Consider the following 22,725-nt stretch of genomic DNA (forward strand, 5'->3'; position numbering starts at 1 on the left):
AATTAGTGGAAAGTAAAAATGAAAAACACCTGTAATATTTCTTAATAGCCTAAATTGTCAGATTCCATTCAAAATAGAAGTATTGAAAGGGTTAGTTCACCCAAAAATGAAAATAATGTAATTTATTACTCACCCTCATGTCGTTCTACACCCGTAAGACCTTCGTTCATTTTCAAAACACTGCTTCGGAGCTTTACGAATCGAATCAATGATTCGGATCTCCTATCAAACGGCTAAACTGCTGAAATCACGTGACTTTGACGCTCCGAATCACTGATTCGATTCGTAAAGCTCCGAAGCAGTGTTTTGAAATCGGCCCATATTGTTGAAAAGTCGTTATTTTGTTTTTGTTTTTTGGCGTTCGTCGCTTTATAATATTAAGGTAGAACCACCGAACTCACATGAACTGTTTTAAATATGTTTTTAGTACCTTTATGGATCTTGAGAGAGGAAGTACCATTGCTGTGAATGCAGGCCTCACTGAGCCATCGGATTTCAACAAAATATCTTAATTTGTGTTCCGAAGATGAACGAAGGTCTTACGAGAGTAGAACGACATGAGGGTGAGTAATAAATGACATTATTTTCATTTTTGGGTGAACTAACCCTTGAAGTTATGTAAAATCCACCCAAATTTACATCTGATATAATGAGATAAAAGAAAAACTAATAGAATTTCCATCCTCAAAATTTTTTTTATAATAATAATTTACCCAATATATTAAGACATGCATGATAATGCACTGTATAGTATGAATAATGAAGCCTGATTTTAATAAAAATAAATAAATCTTTCACCTCTAGTCAGATGATACACTGATGCTTTGATATGGAAACAGATCAAAAAGTGAATCTCTCTCACAAAACAGACACAATAAAATCCAAGTCCAATGTTCAACACATTTTTATTCATTATAAACTGTATCATTTATATAAAACCAGACACAAAAGACTGAAATGAAATCACTTTGAATTAAAAAAAAACAAAAAAACAATGTAAACTGTAAAATAAAAGAAAAAGCTCACAGCAGACATCCAACTGCAAATGAATCTCTATTTCCCCACGCGTACACACACACACACACACACCTGACCGTTGAGAATAGCAGAATGAATGAACACATCAGAAGGGACATGAATGATAAGAATAAAACAAGAGCAGGGAAGCACATGAGAAATGAGGTTTTGAGGGCTTCAGTACATCCATCACCGCAGTCTGATGTTAAACATGACCAGTATTACCACCACACACACTCCTCGGTCAAAAGAAACCCAAATATAACCGTTAAACACAGCATTTATGCTGACGTATGCATGTGTGGGTTTCTTTAGTGCATAAATATGTGTGTGTGTGTGTGTGTGTGTGTGTGTTCAAACTCGGTAGGCAGCTGACAGAATTCCCTTTTCTTTGGCGTGTAGGTGAATCCCAAAATATTCGCGAGAAGAAACCGCTCTGGATGAAATGTGAATACTAAAACAAATTAAATGAACAATAGCAATAACTTAAATAAAAGTGCTTAAAAAAAACAATTCATTTGGAGCCCTTTCATCAAAACAAAAGTCAGAGAGCGCACTGGGATGCCCAATGCAATAAGACCAAAAGAATTCATAACAATATCTAGAATCCGGATGGAGAGTGACGGGCTCAGAAACACCTCCGCACGCCAACATCCCAAAAGTGTCCGCCCTCAAGGTCCCGGCCACATCGAAGCGGCCTCACAGTCCGCGGCGGGCTCCGTCTCCGCGCCGCCGTCCGCTCGTTCCCTCCGCCGTCTTTCCGTCTCCCACTCCACGAACGAGTCGAACAGGCTGGGCCAGGCCTCGTCCTCACTGTAGTTGCTGAGGTCCTGCCCGATGCTCTGCGTGAAGTTCAGAAACATGTTCCAGGTGTCGCGCGAGATGCCGCGCACGCCGCACGGGTTCTCCGACAGGAAGTCCAGCCAGCGCTCCAGCACAGGAGGCGTGTCCAGCGTGAAGACGAGCCTCCACAGAGCGATGGCGATGGAGCGCTGCAGCGAGCGCTGGCCCTGCTCGGCGTCCAGCCCGAACTGGAAGGTGAAACGGTACAGGTCTTTGAAACTCTCCTCTCCACGAGACTCCTCTAGCAGCACAGAGAACCGAGAGCAGATCCCCGGGATACTGTCGGCCTGGATCGCCTTACAGCCGTCCACGAACTCCCTCCTGAGACAGACACAGAAAACACACTAGGACTGAGAATCATTCCTGAAGCAAACAGGATGCAGAAAATGTGATTTGAATTTAGGGAAGAAGATTACAATTTATGTTAGTATCATTGAGATAATGTTTTGAATTAGCTTTTATTTTTGTATTTTCCACTTTCATTTTAGTTAACGTTTTAGGAATTTTGTTGTGTTTTTGTTATTTTTTTTTATCCGTTATTGTTGTTATTGTTTTAGTACATCAATTGCAAGTTATCTCCCAATTGTGACTTTCTTTCCTGCAATTCAGACTTTTTATCCCCCTCGCAATTCAGACTTTCCCCCCCCTCGCAATTCAGACTTGTTTTCCCCTCACAATTCAGACTTGTTTTCCCCTCACAATTCAGACTTTTCCCCCCTCACAATTCAGACTTGTTTTTCCCCTCACAATTCAGACTTTTCCCCCCCTCGCAATTCAGACTTGTTTTCCCCTCACAATTCAGACTTGTTTTCCCCTCACAATTCAGACTTGTTTTCCCCTCACAATTCAGACTTTTCCCCCCCTCGCAATTCAGACTTGTTTTCCCCTCACAATTCAGACTTGTTTTCCCCTCGCAATTCAGACTTGTTTTCCCCTCGCAATTCAGACTTGTTTTTCCCTCGCAATTCAGACTTGTTTTCCCCTCGCAATTCAGACTTGTTTTTCCCTCGCAATTCAGACTTGTTTTTCCCTCGCAATTCAGACTTGTTTTCCCCTCACAATTCAGACTTTTCTTCCCCTCGCAATTCAGACTTTTCCCCCCTCACAATTCACTTTTCTTCCCCTCACAATTCAGACTTGTTTTCCCCTCGCAATTCAGACTTTTCCCCCCTCGCAATTCAGACTTTTCTTCCCCTCACAATTCAGACTTGTTTTCCCCTCGCAATTCAGACTTTTCCCCCCTCGCAATTCAGACTTTTCTTCCCCTCACAATTCAGACTTGTTTTCCCCTCACAATTCAGACTTTTCTTCCCCTCACAATTCAGACTTGTTTTCCCCTCGCAATTCAGACTTTTCCCCCCTCACAATTCACTTTTCTTCCCCTCACAATTCAGACTTGTTTTCCCCTCGCAATTCAGACTTTTCCCCCCTCGCAATTCAGACTTTTCTTCCCCTCACAATTCAGACTTGTTTTCCCCTCACAATTCAGACTTTTCTTCCCCTCACAATTCAGACTTGTTTTCCCCTCGCAATTCAGACTTTTCCCCCCTCACAATTCACTTTTCTTCCCCTCACAATTCAGACTTGTTTTCCCCTCGCAATTCAGACTTTTCTTCCCCTCACAATTCAGACTTGTTTTTCCCTCGCAATTCAGACTTTTCTTCCCCTCACAATTCAGACTTGTTTTCCCCTCGCAATTCAGACTTTTCCCCCCTCACAATTCAGACTTTTCCCCCCTCACAATTCAGACTTGTTTTCCCCTCACAATTCAGACTTGTTTTCCCCTCACAATTCAGACTTTTCTTCCCCTCACAATTCAGACTTGTTTTCCCCTCGCAATTCAGACTTTTCCCCCCTCACAATTCAGACTTTTCTTCCCCTCACAATTCAGACTTTTTTTCCCCTCACAATTCAGACTTTTCTTCCCCTCACAATTCAGACTTGTTTTCCCCTCGCAATTCAGACTTTTCTTCCCCTCACAATTCAGACTTTTTTTCCCCTCACAATTCAGACTTTTTATCTCACAATTCTGACTTATTTTCCTCAGTTGCAAGTTTACATCTTGCAGATTTAATCTCACAACTGCAAGTAATAAAGTCAGAATTGCAGGATATAAACTGGCAATCCTGACTTTCAATTGCAAGTTATCTTCCAATTGTGACTTTCTTTCCTGCAATTCAGACTTTTTTCTCACAATTCTAACTTTTTTCTTGCAATTCCAAGTTCATATCTCGCGATTCTGACTTTATAACACGCTATTTCACATTTATATTATGCAATTCTGAGAAAAAAGTCAGAGATAAAAGTCGCAATTACCTTTTTTATTTTTTATTCAGTGGTGGAAACAAGCTTCCATATAGAACTTCCATAGGTGTAGTTTTTTATAGGTGTAGCTCACCAAGGCTGCATTTATTTGATCAAAAATACAGTAAAAAATGTGAAATATTATTACAATTTAAAATAGTGGTTTTCTATGTGAATATATTGTAAACTGTAATTTATTCCTGTGATCAAAGCTGAATTTTCAGCATCATTACTCCAGTCTTCAGTGTCACATGATCCTTCAGAAATCATTCTAATATGATGATTTGCTGCTCAAGAAACATTTCTGATTATTATCAATGTTGAAAACAGTTGTGCTGTGACATTTATTTCATGATTTATTTGAGGAATAGAAAGTTCAAGAGAGAGGCATTTATTTGAAATAGAAATCTAAATGGCTTTACTGTCACTTTTTCTTAGAGACCTCAAATTTTTTAATAGCAGTGTATACATTTACATGTATACACATATATACATTTTTTTAAATCAATTTCACTATATTTAAGACCTTTATTTTATAAACCATAGTGAAAGAAACCTTTGTTTTCCTATTACTCAATTTTAACTCAAACTCTTCAAAATGGAGCCAAACATCAATATATAATGAACAGAATCTCATAACAATAACCCACGATATCCCACAAGGCCTAGATAACGTCAGCTGAAACAAAGCTGTTTCAGAGGTGGAGCATGTTATTATAATTTGATGAAAACACAATTTCTTTACAATAACATGCACTGATTTGTGCACAATAAGAGCAGAAACATGTATGAAGTCAGTTAACAGGGTCAGTTTTGATTTCATGTTGACTTCAGACACATTTGAGCCACATAAATGTGCATTAAATACAAACAAACTGAAGTAGCGAGAGACTGTATGTCCAAGTGAAATGAATTATAAAAAAAGAAGAAAACATAGGAGGCAGAATCGCAGACTTGTGCATCAGTTGCTGAATGGATAGAGGCGGATCTGAATAAAAGCAGGCAGTCTGTTGTAAGAATGAGGTGGTTTAAACAGACAAAACGATTGGAGAAGTCCAAGATATGCAAACAGATTGAAGATTATGAGGTCAAAATTTTAAGAAAATTAAACATGCATGAATGAATTGTTCACGATAAGATCTATAACATGCATTTACAAAATATATTTTCATTTCATGCCAATTGAAACAAACAGAATCAAAAACCCTGACAAACACACAAAGGCAGCAAATGGCATCATTGCAACACTGACGAGATGAAGCAATCTTTGCAAGTTTGTGTCTGTTTCTGGAGGAACTGCAGTGACTAATGATCTCTCACCCCAGTGTCACGTCTGTGACTGCAAACACCACTGCTATTCAACAATAAAACATTAAAAATTTCTCTTTATTGCTTTGTTTTCTTCAACTCCAACTTCACATTTTCCATCTTTTGCATCAGACCCTTATAATACCCACAATGCTGTGCTGTAGAACTCTGTGGCTATTCAGAATGCAATCCTATCATTCTGCTTCTACCATATCTTACAAATGTGTAATTTGGCAAGTAGCATCCATGACTAAAATAATTACAATAATTCAATTTTGACTGTTACACAATGAAAGAACTGTTACAAATGGTGATTTATGTCTTTCATTGCACATTAAACTGAAGGTGTGCATTGCATTTTGGTATACAGTAATCAATTACACAGCATAAATACTGAATGCTACCCACATAAAAAAGCACACACAAAAACAAATGTGCTCCACCTGCCATACTGGATGGGTTATTTTCTTGTGGAGCAATGCACACTGGGATTGGCTTCTCAAAGCAAAGGTTGCATTAAATTGATCAAACGTGAAAGTAAAGACATATATAATCTTACAAAAGTGTATTATAGTTTCTTGAGTAGCAAATCGGCACATTAGAATGATTTCTGAAGGATCATGTGACACTGAAGACTGGAGTAATGATGCTGAAAATTCAACTTTGATCACAGGAATAAATTACATTTTAAAAGATATTCAAATAGAAAACAGTTATTTTTAATTGCAATAATATTTCAAATATGACTGTTTTTACTGTATTTTTTTTTATCAGATATATGCATTAAAAAAAAATTTTTAACCAACTCCTCCACACTTCAAACTCACCTTGTAAACTTGCACATGGTAGCAGCCTGGAACTTCCACGCCAGCACCAGAACTTTGAACTCGGCCGGATCGACGCACAGATCGTTGCAGAAGCGCTCCATACCCTCCTCCAGGATGGCATCCTCATGCTCATCCTTATAACACAAGAACATCTCGTCGATCCGAGCGAGCGACACTCCTTCCCCTTCCTGCAAGGACTGCTCCCGCCGCAAGTCCCCTGCCGAGATGGCCGGAGCCGTGCTGCCCTCCACGGTGACCTCGGACACTTTGGTGCCGTTGAATATGACGTCGGCAGAGGACTTGGCCACTTCATCCTTGTTCGCGCCACCGGTGCTGCCGCCTTTCTTACCATGAGATTTCCCAGCATCCTTATCGCTTTTACTGCCCAGAGAGGACGTGGGGTTTTTACATTTAGTCACACACTGACCCATGTCGCTCTCGTTCTCGTATTCGTCTCCCTCGTCCTGTTTCGGAGGTCTTCCTTCAGGTCCAGACGGCCCCTGCTAGACGCCGCTGCTCTGGCTGACGGACAGCAGTCACCATGCCCTGAGGATTCAAATCAAAGATTCGTCATGGAGAATCAAACGAGTCATAATCAGAGAGTCACTTTAAAACTTCACTGAAATATTAAATGGCTTGTTTTCTGTCTGCTTGTGCTTAAAGTAATTTTGTTTGCATTTTTGTGCCAATATTCTGTTTATGTTTACTGGAATGTGTTTTTTAAAGGGGACCTATAATGCCCTTTTCACAAGATGTAATATAAGTCTCTGGTGTCCCCAGAATGTGTCTGTGAAGTTTCAGCTCAAAATCCCCCACAGATCATTTATTATAGCTTGTCAAATTTGCCCCTATTTGGGTGTGAGCAAAAACACGCCGTTTTTGTGTGTGTCCCTTTAAATGCAAATGAGCTGCTGCACCAGAAGAGGGCAGAGCTTTAACAGCTTGCGCTTCGGTTGCTCAACAACAACAAAGCTGGAGAATCTCACGCAGTCAAAATGAGGATTGTCAGTAACGGTGTTCAGCCTTACATTGTTCAAACCGGAGTCGACACTGATGGAGAGACTCAGGAAGAAGTTACAACTTTTAGACATTTCTGAATGGTTAGTGGATAAATTTATGTAGTTGCTGTGGAGTTGATTCAACTCATCCACTAGCATGTGCCGTCATGTTAATCTTTTTTCGTTGAATTGACCCTCGTTTGTGAAGCAGTCCGGTGTAAAATGACGGCATGTCAACAACACTCTACTACAACAACTCTTCCTCTTCTCTAAAGCAGCCCAACATGGCCTCACCCCCTTTGTTGCATGTTCTCGGGGGCGGGGTTTATGCTAATTTTAGGGTTAGTGATGTCACCAACCCGGGAAGAAGCTCGTTGTAGTCCCTACCAGCTGTTTGTTGTAGTCCTTAAACAGCGATTTCTGTAAAAGAAAATATCTCCCTTTGCATTGAACTTTGAGCGTCATAACTTTGCAGATGTTGTTTATGCTCAAACAGCAACATTACACACTAACTAAAGCTAAAAAAGTCAAATCATAATCAACCACCCGTTTAATGTTTTATGTACCATATGGTCGTACCATTGTTTTACTAATTGTAGGCATGTGTATTTATAGAATTCTTTTTGTTGTTGTTCTCTTCTTCTTACCATCAACCTGCCAGGGTCTGTAGATGAAAGTTAGCCCGGTACATTTACATGATATCAGTTAATGTGCATTGTACCTTTTAAAATAAAAACAAACATAAAGCATCACTGAAATATTAAGTATAGAGTCAATTATGATTTCATGCTCACTTGTAATGTAATATAAATTCAAATCCAGCTGGTCTTTCTGAGTGTAAATGTCAAAGAAAGAAAGAAAGACTGTTGCGCAGGGTCTCACAAGCCTTTTCATCCCACTTCCAAAGAACAATGACTATCAGATGAGTCTGTATTGCACGTACACTGTTCCTCTTTCCAAGTCCACAAATACAAAGTTCCCTAGATGAACCTGAGCTTCACTTCCTTCCACACATCTCCCTGCGGTCAACACTCCCTGGACTGCTTTCTTAACTTGTGAAATGTTTTTTTTAATTGGAACGGCAAACCTGAAGAACTGAATACTGATTCATCATGTGCGCAGAATTCTCATTTCCTCTGAACAATGAAAGCCAGTTAAGCAACGTGTGCTAAATTGCACCCTGCCAGTGAATCAGAGTATGGGCAGGACATTAACCAACCAGTGTGGTGAGATCCATTCATTGTGGTTGTTGAACTAGTAATCAGTGTGTTACAGAACGCAGAGAGCTTTAATTGGGCGATTCTCGTAGTCAAGAGTCCTCCTGCATTCTGATGCAGAGATCCTAAACACGTCCGCTATGACACGAGCAAACACCTGAAAACTGTGTTACTAGGCCGGAACGAGTTACACAGACCAGGCTGAATGTCGAGGGATCCGCTCTGAAGTTCTTAGAATAACACATTTATAATGAGCCGTTTGTGCTGTTTGCAAGAGCTCTTCAATGTCTTTGGAGGAATGAGAACAATGTGTGTTCATAATTCATCATGTGGGATCCTTTGTTTCTGGGCTTTGTTTGTGTGTTTAATATTACATAAAATGCAGGGTGTCTCTCTTCTGATTTATTTTTCTCATACAGCGAGACAGTTTGCCTACAGGCAAAATTTTGTTATGCTTTTGAAATTTATAAATAAATTAAAAAAAACTCATTTAAAGTGAACAATAAACTATAGAATGTGTCAAATATGAATTAGTGCCATAATTTATCCATGTGAGAAATACAATATTTAAGGCCCTCGATGATGTACTATTTTGTTGATTTATAACCTTTGCTTAACAACGTTCTTCAGCTGTGACAATATATTGTAAATATATATGATATATATTATATAATTAGAATACGATTATATATATATATATATATATATATATATATATATATATATATAGATGTGTGTGTGTGTATATATATATATATATATATATATATATATATATATATATACACACACACACACACACACACACATATATATACACACACACACACACACATATATACACACACACACACATATATATATATATATATATATATATATATATAGTAAAATATTTATTTCATATTAATAATTTTATATTTTTAAGAATATTTTCTTCAAATCAACAATTATAATTAATTTCTATTTTAATATTAATATTTATTTTACACACATACAAACAAACACACACACACACACGTGTGTGTGTTTGTATGTATGTGTGTAAAATAAATATTAATAAATATTATTAAATATTATTAAATATACTTAATATACTAAATAGTAATTATTAAAAAAGTCAATATTAAGATTTCAATATTAATATATATATATATATATATATAATTTAGTATATTTAATATGAATGAGACAATATTTGAAAAATTATAAATTAGAATATTTTTATTTATTTTACTTGTTATTATAGCTATATTTATTTACCTATAAATAAATAAATATAACACGCAGCGGTCTTGAGTGGTTATTTAATAAAAATGTTCAAAAAATATTTCAATCTTCAAACTGAAGTGTCCTCCATCCTTCTGCTTGTGGATCTAGTGGTGACATGTACATTCACAGTTGGTCTCTATGGATGCTGTACCGGCCAATCAGCATCCAGGAGCGTAACGATCTGCTTTATAATGAACGGCGAGGACTCTGGGATCAGACTGCTTGTGCAAAACAGGCTCAGAGCGACTACATCACATGTTGTGTTGTGCAGTAGTACGGGACACACTCACCCAAGTCCCCGAGCAGTGAACCGACGTGTCATCTGAGGAAACTCCATGGAGACGGCCGGAACATCCGCTAGCCTGAGCCAAAGAGCGGGAACAAGCAAAGCAAAAGTGACAGAGCGATCAGAATATGATATGGCACACAGAAACACAGCATCTGAACCATCTGCACAACACACCTCAATCCTCCGAGACACTTTCACACACCTGATCACAGGACTGGAAATGCTCTAACTAACTAACTAACTAACTAACTAACCCACAACACAATACCCATGAGGTAACCTAAATAAAACAGGGCAAATCGGAGCCGGGTTACATTAGAGGTGTTGGATTGCTGGTGTGACCAGTGCCACGATTAAATGACATATAACCTGACAGGGGTCATCGTCATAGCAACATACACCTGATGAGGACGAGGCTAGTGCTTGGGGGAAAAGGTCAAAGGTCAAACCCAGGAACAAGTTCACATTTGCAGGTTTATAATCAACAAGAAACTGCATTCGCAACCCAATTTACTTCCATTATGTGATGCATTTACTAGTATAACAGGATGCTCAATGTAGGGCGAGACTACATTGGATGGTGAATCATAGTAACATGGTAATTGGATATTTACAGGCATACTTTAGGACACTGTATGTTTAGCATATTCATTTACCAAAGTATTTGCATGCTGCTCCAAAGTCCTCAATATACCATGGTACCAAAAACACACTAATAGCACAGGGACGCCACAGACCCCCAAATAAAATCACAGACCCCCACACCAACATTTAAAAGCCATCTATATAGTTTCTTGAAGAAAAAGCAAATTCATACTGTGAAAAAAATAACATTATAGATAATCTAAAATATTATTTGGAAAATATCTAGTTTATATTAAGCTATATTATGATGTTGTTGTTTTCTACTCATTATATTACTGTAAGATTTTTATTTACTTATATTAATCTCTATCTATCTATATATATATAAAATATTTTGATTATTTATTTAAAAAATTACATTTTTTTGTTCTCTGCCTCAGTCTGAAAGCCCTGCCCTAAGGTACTTGAAACTTAAGAATATCATGGTTAAACCACTGTAAAACACAGTAAAACCATGGTACTTCTTTGATAGTGAAGATAACTCAGGTTTAATGTCAATTCATGTCAGTTTTTATGATATTAAATGTCCATTCCTCTCACAATCTCTGTTATATATTATATAGACAGATGCTTACACAGATGTTGTCTACCTAGACAGCAGTCTAATCATCTAAAATATACATACATAATTTTTAGGGCATCTATTAATATATTTTTAGTCATCATAAGCGATATTTGATCCCCATAATGCTGTCTAGGTTAGTAGCTCACTAAATTTGAGCCACAGCCAAGAGTCTCTATCAGAATAAATGTGAAACTTTTCCTTTAAAATTATGATTAACTGTCCATCTATACAGCAAATACACTACATATCCTCTCTAAACAAGCTCTATAATTATACGAATAGTTCTGATTTATTCATATATGACTGTATGTGAGTAATGAAACACTCGATATGACAGTTAAAGTCTTTTAAAGAGCTGATCTCATGTTAGCAGCTTAGCTGGTTAGCTTCAGATAAGTGTGGTTCGTTTATACACACCAAACTTCATTTGAACTATAAAATGTGTAGAATCTGAACAGAAACACAGCAGAGATTTGAACTGAAGGTGTTTTGTGTTGATTTACCTGTGGAAAGATGATGAAACGGATCAGAATCAGCGCATCCCTGCTGTCATGCTAAAGCTAAAGCTAATCCCACCCTCCAGCCGAACCGGATCGGTTCTGAATATCTGTGAAAATGCAGGAGAAAGGGCTTCTCTTTGTGTGCTTCTGATGCTCTTTGGGTCATTAGATGATCGTAGTTGACATTCCCCCCCGCATCACTTCCTACAGACTCGAACCTGAACCCGAACCGAACCTGCGCTGATCCGGACCGGCTCCTGTAAAACCACCGCCTTTACCAACTTCCACTCCTCTGGACCGGTGCTGGGGGGTCGGAGATGATCCTGATGGACTTGATACGACCGCACAAAACCAAAGAAACGCGAATCGGCCGCTGATTGATCGCAGTTTCTCTTTTTGTTTGGGTTCGAGGGAGTATGCGTAAAAGCGACGCAGACTTAGCTTGCGCAAACATCTCACAGATGTGTGAGTGCGCAACATGGGAACGTCCCGGACTAGTTTGAAACAAAACTCACAGCAGTTCGTGGCGTCATTCCTCGCAAACACGTGGACGGTGCGGAAGTGCGGAGATGTTCACATAAGCTGTATTGATCATAGGTAATATTTATTTCATCAGGAAGAGATAATGAGCAGCTAGATTCTTAATGAATAAAACGGAAGACTGTAACAATTATAATATATGTCAAGGATGTTTCAAACCCTGCAGATCTCGTATTGACAGCTATCCAGTTTACCTAACTGTAACACAGAGGTCATGCCTCAGATTTCTGTTTGTGTAACATTTTTTTGTGCGCGTTTTATTTTATACTGAATAATAATGATTATTTCAACATAATTAGGCAGCATGATAATTAACAATTATATATATATATATATATATATATATATATATGCATAATTGTTGAAATAATCATTAGTGTGTACATATATATATACACACACATACATACATATCATACCTTATATTTTCTCTCTATATATATTAGTGCTGTCAAATGACAATCGCATCCAAAATAAGTTTGTTTACATAACATGTGTATTGTGTATATTTATTATGTATATATACATACACACACTCACACACACATACATACATGTTGTATATACTTAATATTTACATTTATACATACATTAATTTATATATAAATATTTTATATTATATATTGAATATATTTTTAAATATATACATGTGTATTTATATATACATAATAAATATACACAGTACACACGTTATGTAAACAAACTTTTATTTTTAACTTTTTTCGCGATTAATAGTTTGACACCATATATATATTTATATTTGGAACTAAATGTCTTGTACCACAAGTAAAAGTAAAAAATACTTCTACTTTTCATTCTTTTCTAATTTCATACATTTTCCATTAAAATTATTAGATCATCAGCATAAAAATATTAAGAGAAAGGGCAAACTGAAACATGAACATGAATATGAAGAAAATAGAAAATTCCTTTGGGAATTGTAGAGCTATTTCAAAGGTGAAATAATAATGTACTGTCATTATTATACAGTATAATGTCAAGTTCTTCTAACACATACAGTACTGTTGTCTGTTCATGTTCACAGGTGGTCCGGATGTCTCGTTCAGAAGTGCTGTCTCTCTACAGGAGGGTCCTGCGCATTGTACGCAGTTGGAAGGCTCAGTCTGCTCTTCCACAGGACACTGACACCGAGCGGAAATATATCGCTCAGGAGGCCCGAACCCTCTTCAGACAGAACCAGCAGGTGTGGACTGACCTCACATCACCTGAGGACCTGTTAGACATCTCGTATCCATAGCATGTTTTCTAATATCTGCTCCCTGTCATAGATAACAGATCCAGAATCAATCCAGAGATGCATTGAAGAGTGTGAAGCTCGGATAGAGATCGGTCTGTATATTATATTAAATGCTTCATTTATGAGCTGAGAAATATTTGGTCATTTTTAAGAAATTTTCGGGTGTTATCAGATAACAGGTGATTTTATTTTGTTTTTCATGGCAGGACTGCATTATAGGAACCCCTATCCCAGACCAGTAAGTATCTCCACATAATACCATAAGCTCTAATAATAATAATATTGCTGTATTTGTGAATAGAAGTGATCTCATTAAGAAATGTCTTAACTCTAACTCAATATCATCATTAGTGTAATACAATAATAAAAATCACACATATATATATAATATATATATATTATATATTAATTGCACTGTACAAGTGTACATATTAATGTATAATTTTTTTTTTGCAAAGATTTATTGATCCTAAAAAGGTTTTGATGTCTTCTTTTTCATTTGGGGTTAAATATGACTTGGTCATGTTCTCGGTAGTTTAGAAAGATTTAGGTTTGTACTATTTATGATTTAAAAAAGTTACATTACAAGTGTGCTACAGTTACATGTGACAGTAATTTCTTCATTTATGTCAGGAGTGCAAAATCAATCAGTACTTATTATTTCAAATAGAATTAGGGCATTTAGTCCAAAAGTATGCACATTTGGAAAAATATTTACTTCATATTCCTTTAGGTTTTAAAGGATTAGTTCACTTTCAAATGAAAATGAGCCCAAGATTTACTCACCCTCAAGCCATCCTAGGTGTATATGACTTTCTTCTTTCTGATGAACACAATCGGAGATATATTAATAAACATCCTGATGCATCCGAGCTTAATAATGGCAGTGAACAGGGGTTCACGAGTATGAGCTGAAGAAAGTGTGTCCATTCACATCCATCCATCATAAACGTACTCCACACGGCTCCAGGGGGTTAATAAAGGCCTTCTGAAGTGAAGCGATGCGTTTGTGTAAAAAAATATCCATATTTAACAAGTTATGAAGTAAAATATCTAGCTTGTCCGGCTTCTGTATTCAAGTTACGAAGAAAGTGTAAACTGGCGTCGCGTCAGTTAAGCTTTTTCCGTAAGTTGAATAGGGAAGGTGTAGGATGTAGCGTAGGCTTTTTGAACTGCAAGAGTTTTACACTTAATTCGTAACTTGAATACGGAAGGCAGTATAGGATGTGGATGGATGCACTTTCTTCAGCTCATACTCGTTAATCCTGCTCACTGCCATTATAAAGCTTCAGGATGTTTATTAATATTTCTCCGACTGTTTTCATCAGAAAGAAGAAAGTCCTATACACCTAGGATGGCTTGAGGGTGAGTAAATCTTGGGCTAATTTTCATTTGAAAGTGAACTAATCCTTTAAATTTGGAGTGAAATATGACTTTGATATGTTTCCTGGCAGTTTTTGTGAGATTTACACACTAATACGTCAAATCTTTTCTCTCAGACGTATCTTCCACCGATGGGTCTCGCCACTCAGAAAGGTAGAAAGCTGCGAGCTCAGCAGAGACTGAGGAAACAAGCCAAACCTGTGTACCTACAGTCACATGACGAGACCTGACACACTAACAGACTTCACTGTCATCTTAAACTGTGTAGGACATTGTGTCGAAAAGCATCAGGGAACATTATAAAGTTTGCTGGTTCATGTTGTTTATAGCATAAAACAGATCATAGTGCAATTACCCTCACTGCCAGTGTAAAGCATGATGAATGTTAACGTGAGCTGTTTTGATTCATGTTAAAAGGTGTATTTATTTTGTTGTCATATGCTACATTGTATAAAGTTCTCAGGTAATGTTACATGCAAAGCGTCTAAGCTGCATTAGTTTATTTCTCATCATTCATTAAACTTTTGAGTTTACACTAGAAATGATTTCTGCACAGTTATGTTAAAGTCACCATGAAACTGAAGTTTTTTCCCTATTGTGACGTTTATCTGAGTGAAACGGCTTCTCAAACAAGAACAAATGTAGGGCGGGGCTTGATTTTGTCTGTGAGGAACTGATTGGGTTGTGGTTTGCTATTGGTGGATCTCATGTGAGTAACAGGTTGCCCTGCCCTCATCATCAGAGAAGTCGGTGCAAGAGGGAGAGGAAGTTATTTTGATTTAAGATTACGAGACACATGAATTAAAAATAATAATGTGCACAGATTAAGTCATTTATAATAAATACTTAAATATTCCATAAAAATAAGAATTGTCCATTTTGTTTACATGCTGATTTATCGTCTAAAGAATTACACAATAGTGCTTTAAGCCATTTTGTTTTATTACTCCATTCAATTATATTAAATGTAACCACAATATGCTAATCAGTGCTGTATTTTTTTCGGGTTTTGATATGTTTGGCATGTTAAAATGTAAACACAATCTGTTGTGGATATGCTCAGTTATCCAGTTGGCACAGGCAGGCGACCCCGCGGTTGATCCAGTGTTTCTGTGGCTTGTCCGAGGGCAGCTCGATGGACAGCACGTAGTTGGTGGAGTGACCAGTGGTGGAAAGAGTCCCACGCCTGGCGCTGGTCTTGTACACGGGACAGATGTAAACGCTCTCGTGCAGGAAGGTTGCGCTCTCTCCAGGCTTCAGCCAGATTATGGGCAGCGTGTCGAAGAGAACTTTAGGAACAGACTCACCGATAACCATGTGCTCTCGATCCCAGCGTGCTCCCTCTAGGAAAAACCCACGGACGTATGCGCCATCCTCCGGCTTCTCCTCCATGTGAGTTTCCTGCTTACAGACCTAAAAGAGATGCACATTATGATCTACACTACTGTTCATAAGTTAGGGGTTGTTTTATTTATTTTATTTTTAAATATAAAGTTATACTTTCAATCAGCATTAAACTGATCAAAAGTTACAGTAAAGACATTTATAATGTTCCTATTTCAAATAAATGCTGTCCTTTCAAAGTATTAATGTATCCAAAAAAATGATCATGTTTACAAAAAAATGAAGCAGCACAACAGTTTTTAACATCAATAATAATCAGAACTGTTTCTTGAGCAGCAAATCATCATATTAGAATGATTTCTGAAGGATCATGTGACACTGAAGACTGGAGTAATGATGCTGAAAATTCAACTTTGCATGACAGGAATAAATTACAATTTTAAATATATTCAAATAGAAATTAGCCATTTTAAATTGTGATAATATTTTGTAATATTACCACTTTTACTGTATTTTTAATCAAATAAATTTAGCCTTGTTGAGCATAAAAGACTACTTTCAAAAACTGAAGAGAATCTTACAGACTCCAAACTTTTGAAAGGTAGTGTTAGCGTAACAACACCAATCACGTGTGTTTAAGATGTTAATGTTTATAAAACATTCCCTTATTAACCACAGATCTATGGAAGCCTGTTTCCGCCACTAAATAAAAAAACAAAAAGGTAATTGTGTCTTTTTATCTCGCAATTCTGACAATCGCGAGTTATAATGACAGAATTGCGAGATGTAAACACAATTCTGAGAAAAAAAGACAATTCCGAGTGTATATCTCAATTCTGACTTTATAGCACGTAATTGAGACTTTTTAATTATGCAATTCTGACTATATAGCACGCAATTGTGAATTTATATCACAATCCTGACTTTATAACTTAAAATTGCGAGTTTATATCACGCAATTCTGGGAAAAGAAGTCAGAATTGCGAGATATAAACTCGCAATTTCAAGCTATAAAGTCAGGATTGTGATATAAATTCGCAATTGCGTGCTATAAAGTCAGAATTGTAAGACAAAAAGTCAATTACCTTTTTTTTTTTTTTTTATTTAGTGGCAGAAACAAGCTTCCATACAGATCACCCCCTTTTTCTTATATGTTCTCAGTTTCTTTACTCTCTCATTGGCACACAAACCTCAAACTCAAAGCCGATGTAGTCGATGGGGATGGTGTACTTGCGAGCGAAATTCTGAGACACACCAGTGAGGAACGACTGAGTGAAATAGAATGCAGATATCCAGAACACAGACGGAGGGCCATTATCAATCCAGTCCTAAAGCACACACACAAAAAGATGGCTGAAATATTAGAAACCGCTTGGTGACTAGTGCGAAATTGTCCTAGGTAGAGCACAACTGGTTTTAATAATCTCAGAGCACACACTGGCTGACCTAGTCTCCACATTACACCAATGCACACTACAAGACAGCATTGTGTCGCCCTGCATATTTAACTCTTCCCCCTCCAGTGTTTTTTTTTTCGTTGGTACTTGTTCACCTGTAGAAACTGCAACCTGGCAAGGAAGTCGGACACGTAGCTTCCGAGGGGTTTGAGGGAAGGGTAAGACTTCGCAGCCCATGTGACCGGCACTTTCCCAACGAGAAGACTGTTGAAGACGTTCTCCAGCTCGGCTGACATCACAACCTGTCCCCGAAGTGCCTTCTGGGTGTTTAACAGGCTGCTACGCACCACCTTTGACAGCCTGTAAATTTACATTCATGCATTTGGTAGACGCTTTTATCCAAAGCAACTTATATTGCATTCAAGGTATACACTTGATCATGCATTTCCTGATGTATGTAAATCAATGTAGGTGACAATATGTCTGGTACCTGTTGAAGCGAATGAGTTCCTGGCGCAAAACGGTGTTCATTGACTCCTCATACAGGAGTGGGTATTTATTGGTCACCATCTCAATGTCAAAATCACAGGGAAGCTTGGCCAGCATTCCTTCGGCCAGCTCGTCTACCACTTCCTTTATGGACACAGACAAACGCATTGACAGAAAGACCAGGTACACAAAACTGTCAATTATTTGTCATTTACAGTCTGCATCCTCCCACCTGTGGAGATTTGGCTCCGCTGCTAGTTTGTCTTGGTAGAGTCAGCAGCACCCCGTCTAACAGCTGATTGGTCTCCTGGTTATCCTTGGTGATGTTAGCATTGCTGTGGAGGCCGAAGACCTCAGGTTCAGCACTGATGGGCAGGTTGCGAATGTAGTCCACATAACTCTACATATAAAAGAGATTCATCTTCTGTAGCTCTTAAACCACATACCCACAAGTCAGTGTTATTTTAGTATCCTTAATATACTGTTATAGTTTTTATTAATATTTTGAATTTTTCGTTTTCATTTTAATTTTTACTTACAGTTTTAGTAATTTTATTGTTTTTGTCATTTTAATTAGTTTTTGTTTTGTTGGAATTTTTGTCTATATAGTTTTTACTAACAAAGTTTATTATTACATGAATTCAATTTTCCGTTTTAATTTTTATTTACAATTTTATTTTAATTTTATTTTTTTTTTCATTTAAATTGTTCTTGTTTTGTTGTAGTTTTTGTCATGTCTATCTACACTACCAGTCAAAAGTTTGGAATCGGTAAGATTTTTAATGTTTTTAAAAGAAGTTTCGTCTGCTCACCAAGGCTGCATTTATTTAATTAAAAATACATTAAAAACAGTAATATTGTGAAATATTATTACAATTTAAAATAACTGTTTTCTGTTTGAATATATTTTATAAAGTAATTTATTTCTGAATAAAGCTGAATTTTCAGCATCATTACTCCAGTCTTCAGTGTCACATGATCCTTCAGAAATCATTCTAATAGAAACATTTATTGTGTACAATTGTACAAAATATTTGTGTACAATATTTTTTTTTCAGGATTCTTTGATGAATATAAAGTTTAAAAGAACAGCATTTATTTGAAATATAATCTTTTGTAACATTATAAATGTCTTACTGTCACTTTTGATCGATTTAATGCATCCTTGCAGAATAAAAGTATTAATTTCTTTAATTTCTTTTCAAAAAAATACAAATAAAAATTCTTACTGACCCCAAACTTTTGAATGGTAGTGTATAATGTTACAAAAGCTTTGTATTTCAGATAAATGCTGTTCTTTTGAACTTTCTATTCATCAAGGAATCCTGAAAAAAAAAGTACACAACTGTTTTCAACATTGATAATAATCATAAATGTTTCTTGAGCAGCAAATCAGCATATTAGAATGATTTCTGAAGGATCATGTGACACTGAAGACTGGAGTAATGATGCTGAAAATTCAGCTTTGATCACAGGAATAAATTACTTTATAAAATATATTCAAACAGAAAACAGTTATTTTAAATTGTAATAATATTTCACAATATTACTGTATTTACTGTAAATGCAGCCTTGGTGGGCAGACAAAACTTCTTTTAAAAACATTAAAGATCTTACCGTTTCCAAACGTTTGACTGGTAGTGTAGTTTTTAATTGTTTTTATTAATAAAGTTTATTATTAAATGTATTACATTTTTATTTTTATTTTTAATAATTTTCAACTTAAACTTAACAAACATGAGAAATGCCAAGTAACTGAACACTGAAATAAATGGTATTTTATTTCAGTTATTTTATTTCATATAACGATTTTTTAAAATAGTTTTAGTTTTAATTAACTAAAATAATTCACTGCCACAAACATGATGCTTCAATATGCATCATGGTTTTCGCATGTCTCATAAATGATCACAATTCAGCACGTTTTAATGTTTTGACTTGTACGCAATGCATCATATGACCTCATTTCTGGGTGAACTATTCCATTAAGAATCAGTAAAATCAGTATAGTTTGTTTATGCTTCTCTTTTGCATAATGAACTGACTTTGAAACGCTAAACTGACTTCAGCTGAACAATGACACTCTTGTCTTTTTGGAGCTGCTTTACAGAATTGATTTCTTTTTGTGTGTGTACCTGGTAGGGAGCGTGTGACGGCACATAGTACAGATCTCCCTCACACACACGATACTTGTCCTGTTCAATGAGCTCCCAGCTGTAGAAGATGGAGAGGAGGGACATCAGCAGCCTCCGGTCCTTATCGTCAGTCACCCTCCCACCATAATTACACTCTCCTACAAAGAACACGAGCAAACATGACCTCAAGTGTTGTAAAAATGAAACTATATTTCATCAAATTCTGTAGATGCTAAGATGGGTTTGTATTACAAAAAATTTAAAGAACTATATTTTTACATTTTCTGAGGAAAAGAGTGGAGTTTGCCTATACAAAACTCACCACTATAATGCTAGGGTGTTGCTATGTGATTACTAAGGGGTTCTGAGTGGCTGTTAGCACACTGCTATGCGTTTACTAGGGCTTTCTGGATGGTTGTTAGCTTAATCACCTGTCAGGTACGTGAGGGCCTCCAGCGGAACCTCCTCATACTCGTCCAGGAACATCTGGATCTGACGAATGCTGATTCTCAAGTCAGACTCATTAAACTCATATGGAATATTCCAACCTACAGAGAAAGATGAAGAGAGAGGCTTGAACACACATATTAAATGTCACAATGAAACCCCCTTTAGAAGATATGAATCAGTAAATAAGTCTTACAAAATACAAAAGAGTCAAAAGAGCATGCTTTATTTTTGGGGAAGATGTTGGTATTAAAGGTACCGCCTTAGACTGGTTTAAATCATATTCGAAGGATAGATCATTTTCAGTTTGCATTGGAAATGTGTGTTCTACATCAGCTAAATTACATAGTGGTGTGCCACAGGGTTCTATACTTGGACCTATTTTATTTTCGTTGTACATGTGCCCTTTAGGCTCAATTTTTCGTAAATACAATATTATGTATGCAATACTACTGTTGTAATTGTTTTTGTTGTATTAATTATGCAGGAAAGCACTTTGATCAACAGCAGTTGTTATAAATGTGCTATAGAAATAAAATTTGTATTGTATTGTATTTATTTGATTGTTGGATTATTACTCTTCCTAATAATATCCAGAACATTAGTAGTTTTATTAGACAAGCTTGCTTTTATAATAGTGTTAATAGTTTTCAGGGGAATCAAACTATGAACCTATAGCTGCCTCTTCTTATTAAACTGCCATTCAATTGTGGTTGTATAATGTGTGTTTAGAAAAGATTAGATCAGGTAGATTGATGATAGTATGCCAGAGTACCACAGCAGTTTGTTCTCTTGAGATGGAGGCTGAATCAAATGAAGGATTATAGACAGGAAAGCAAACTGCATTACAGATTCATGTCTGACCGAGTGGGCCGAATGTTCTCCTCTCCTGTACCAGAGCGTGGAAGAAGCAAAGGCCGAACAGTAGCTTCTGCCAGATTTCCTGCTTAGCTGAGCTGTTGAAGAAGGCGGGGTCTGAGATGGGATCGCTGATGTAAGAACGCAGTAAATTTGCCCTCAGTCCTTTGGGAGGCTCATTTGTCATCTTCACCCCGTTCTGCAAAACACTCACTGGAAACTTATCAGATGGTTGACTGGTCAACCACAACCTAAAACACAAAGAGTTTGGGGTTAGGATATTGGGTAAGTAATTGGGACATTTTTTGTCTCACAAACCAAAAGAAAAATAATAAATAATATTTGCAAAAATGTTGATTACCATAGAAAAAATATTTTAATCTATTTTAATTACTGTAATGAAAAATTCATTTACTACTGATTAATCTTATTTATTATAATTATTTAATTACATAATGGTAGGATTTATTTTACTGCATCTATTTTTAAGCTGATTTTAAAATCATTTTGTAGGATGATTTGCATAACTGTATTATAATAATGAGAATTTGGGGGGGGAAATGCTTAATTGTCATTAAAATAATGTCACAATGCTAAAATCTTAAATGATCATAAATCACGCTTTATTTTATGAAAAATTTAATTTCTTGATTTTTTTCTTTTGATTTTGAGATTAAATATATCCTTTGTATTTCACTTCATGTTGAAATTGTGTGTGATTTGCTTTAAAACTGACCACTTCAGTCATGATTATTTTGAAACAGCACAATGTATGTGTTTTTTAGATGTATTGTAAACGAGCATTGTTTTTACCTGAAGCTTGTGTGTGTGTTTTCAGGTGTGATGACCTCCTCGCAAATCTTCTCCAAGGTTGGCATCCAGCTGGTTGCGAGATGACAGTTCTGCAGTACGACCCAGCTGCCGTCAGTCAGCGCTGCCTTGATCAGCTGCTCAGCTACTGGACCTTGACCTTGACCGAGAGAGATTGTTTGGGTCTTACTGCCGCCCATGCCCAAGTCATCTGCAAACTTCAGTAGTCCTGAGTAAGACAAAGAGGGAAAAAACTTTAACTCTAAATGTTTAGATCTG

General features: G+C 36.7%; 3 protein-coding genes across 4 annotated transcripts in view; 1 reads left to right on the plus strand and 2 right to left on the minus strand.

The window, feature by feature from the left end:
- Window positions 1-886: 886 nt before the first annotated feature.
- Window positions 887-12,347, minus strand: dcun1d3 (defective in cullin neddylation 1 domain containing 3). Its single transcript, XM_051882201.1, has 4 exons — window positions 11,789-12,347; window positions 10,077-10,148; window positions 6,300-6,845; window positions 887-2,181 (listed from the first exon to the last, which is right to left on the minus strand). Exons 3-4 carry the CDS (start codon window positions 6,728-6,730, stop codon window positions 1,689-1,691), a joined length of 924 nt encoding a protein of 307 aa, XP_051738161.1. The 5' UTR covers window positions 6,731-6,845; window positions 10,077-10,148; window positions 11,789-12,347; the 3' UTR covers window positions 887-1,688.
- A 1,023-nt stretch (window positions 12,348-13,370) lies between these two features.
- On the plus strand, window positions 13,371-15,508 carry lyrm1 (LYR motif containing 1). Its single transcript, XM_051882214.1, has 4 exons — window positions 13,371-13,529; window positions 13,615-13,675; window positions 13,790-13,821; window positions 15,083-15,508. The coding sequence occupies exons 1-4, from the start codon at window positions 13,380-13,382 to the stop codon at window positions 15,194-15,196; spliced, it is 357 nt and encodes a 118-aa protein (XP_051738174.1). The 5' UTR covers window positions 13,371-13,379; the 3' UTR covers window positions 15,197-15,508.
- A 379-nt stretch (window positions 15,509-15,887) lies between these two features.
- dnah3 (dynein axonemal heavy chain 3) overlaps window positions 15,888-22,725 on the minus strand; it is a 44,444-nt gene continuing 37,606 nt past the window's right edge. For both annotated transcript variants that reach the window (XM_051882121.1, XM_051882122.1), the window contains 9 exons: window positions 22,450-22,675; window positions 21,643-21,887; window positions 20,763-20,879; window positions 20,332-20,489; window positions 18,429-18,596; window positions 18,198-18,340; window positions 17,863-18,067; window positions 17,501-17,638; window positions 15,888-16,379 (listed from right to left, as the gene is read on the minus strand). In XM_051882121.1, the coding sequence (XP_051738081.1) occupies window positions 16,026-16,379; window positions 17,501-17,638; window positions 17,863-18,067; window positions 18,198-18,340; window positions 18,429-18,596; window positions 20,332-20,489; window positions 20,763-20,879; window positions 21,643-21,887; window positions 22,450-22,675 (1,754 nt within the window). In that variant the 3' untranslated portion in view covers window positions 15,888-16,025. The remainder of the gene's footprint in view (window positions 16,380-17,500; window positions 17,639-17,862; window positions 18,068-18,197; window positions 18,341-18,428; window positions 18,597-20,331; window positions 20,490-20,762; window positions 20,880-21,642; window positions 21,888-22,449; window positions 22,676-22,725) is intronic.

Source organism: Ctenopharyngodon idella, chromosome 23 (assembly GCF_019924925.1).
Source record: "Ctenopharyngodon idella isolate HZGC_01 chromosome 23, HZGC01, whole genome shotgun sequence".
Lineage (NCBI taxonomy): Eukaryota > Metazoa > Chordata > Actinopteri > Cypriniformes > Xenocyprididae > Ctenopharyngodon > Ctenopharyngodon idella.

Coding starts and splice junctions, on each gene's coding strand:
- lyrm1 (XM_051882214.1), top strand. CDS start 13,380: ATGTCTCGTTCAGAAGTGCTGTCTCTCTACAGGAGGGTCCTGCGCATT. Junction 13,676..13,789: donor TGAAGCTCGGATAGAGATCG/GTCTGTATATTA, acceptor TTTTCATGGCAG/GACTGCATTATAGGAACCCC. Junction 13,822..15,082: donor GGAACCCCTATCCCAGACCA/GTAAGTATCTCC, acceptor CTTTTCTCTCAG/ACGTATCTTCCACCGATGGG.
- dcun1d3 (XM_051882201.1), bottom strand. CDS start 6,730: ATGGGTCAGTGTGTGACTAAATGTAAAAACCCCACGTCCTCTCTGGGC. Junction 2,182..6,299: donor ACCATGTGCAAGTTTACAAG/GTGAGTTTGAAG, acceptor TGTCTGTCTCAG/GAGGGAGTTCGTGGACGGCT.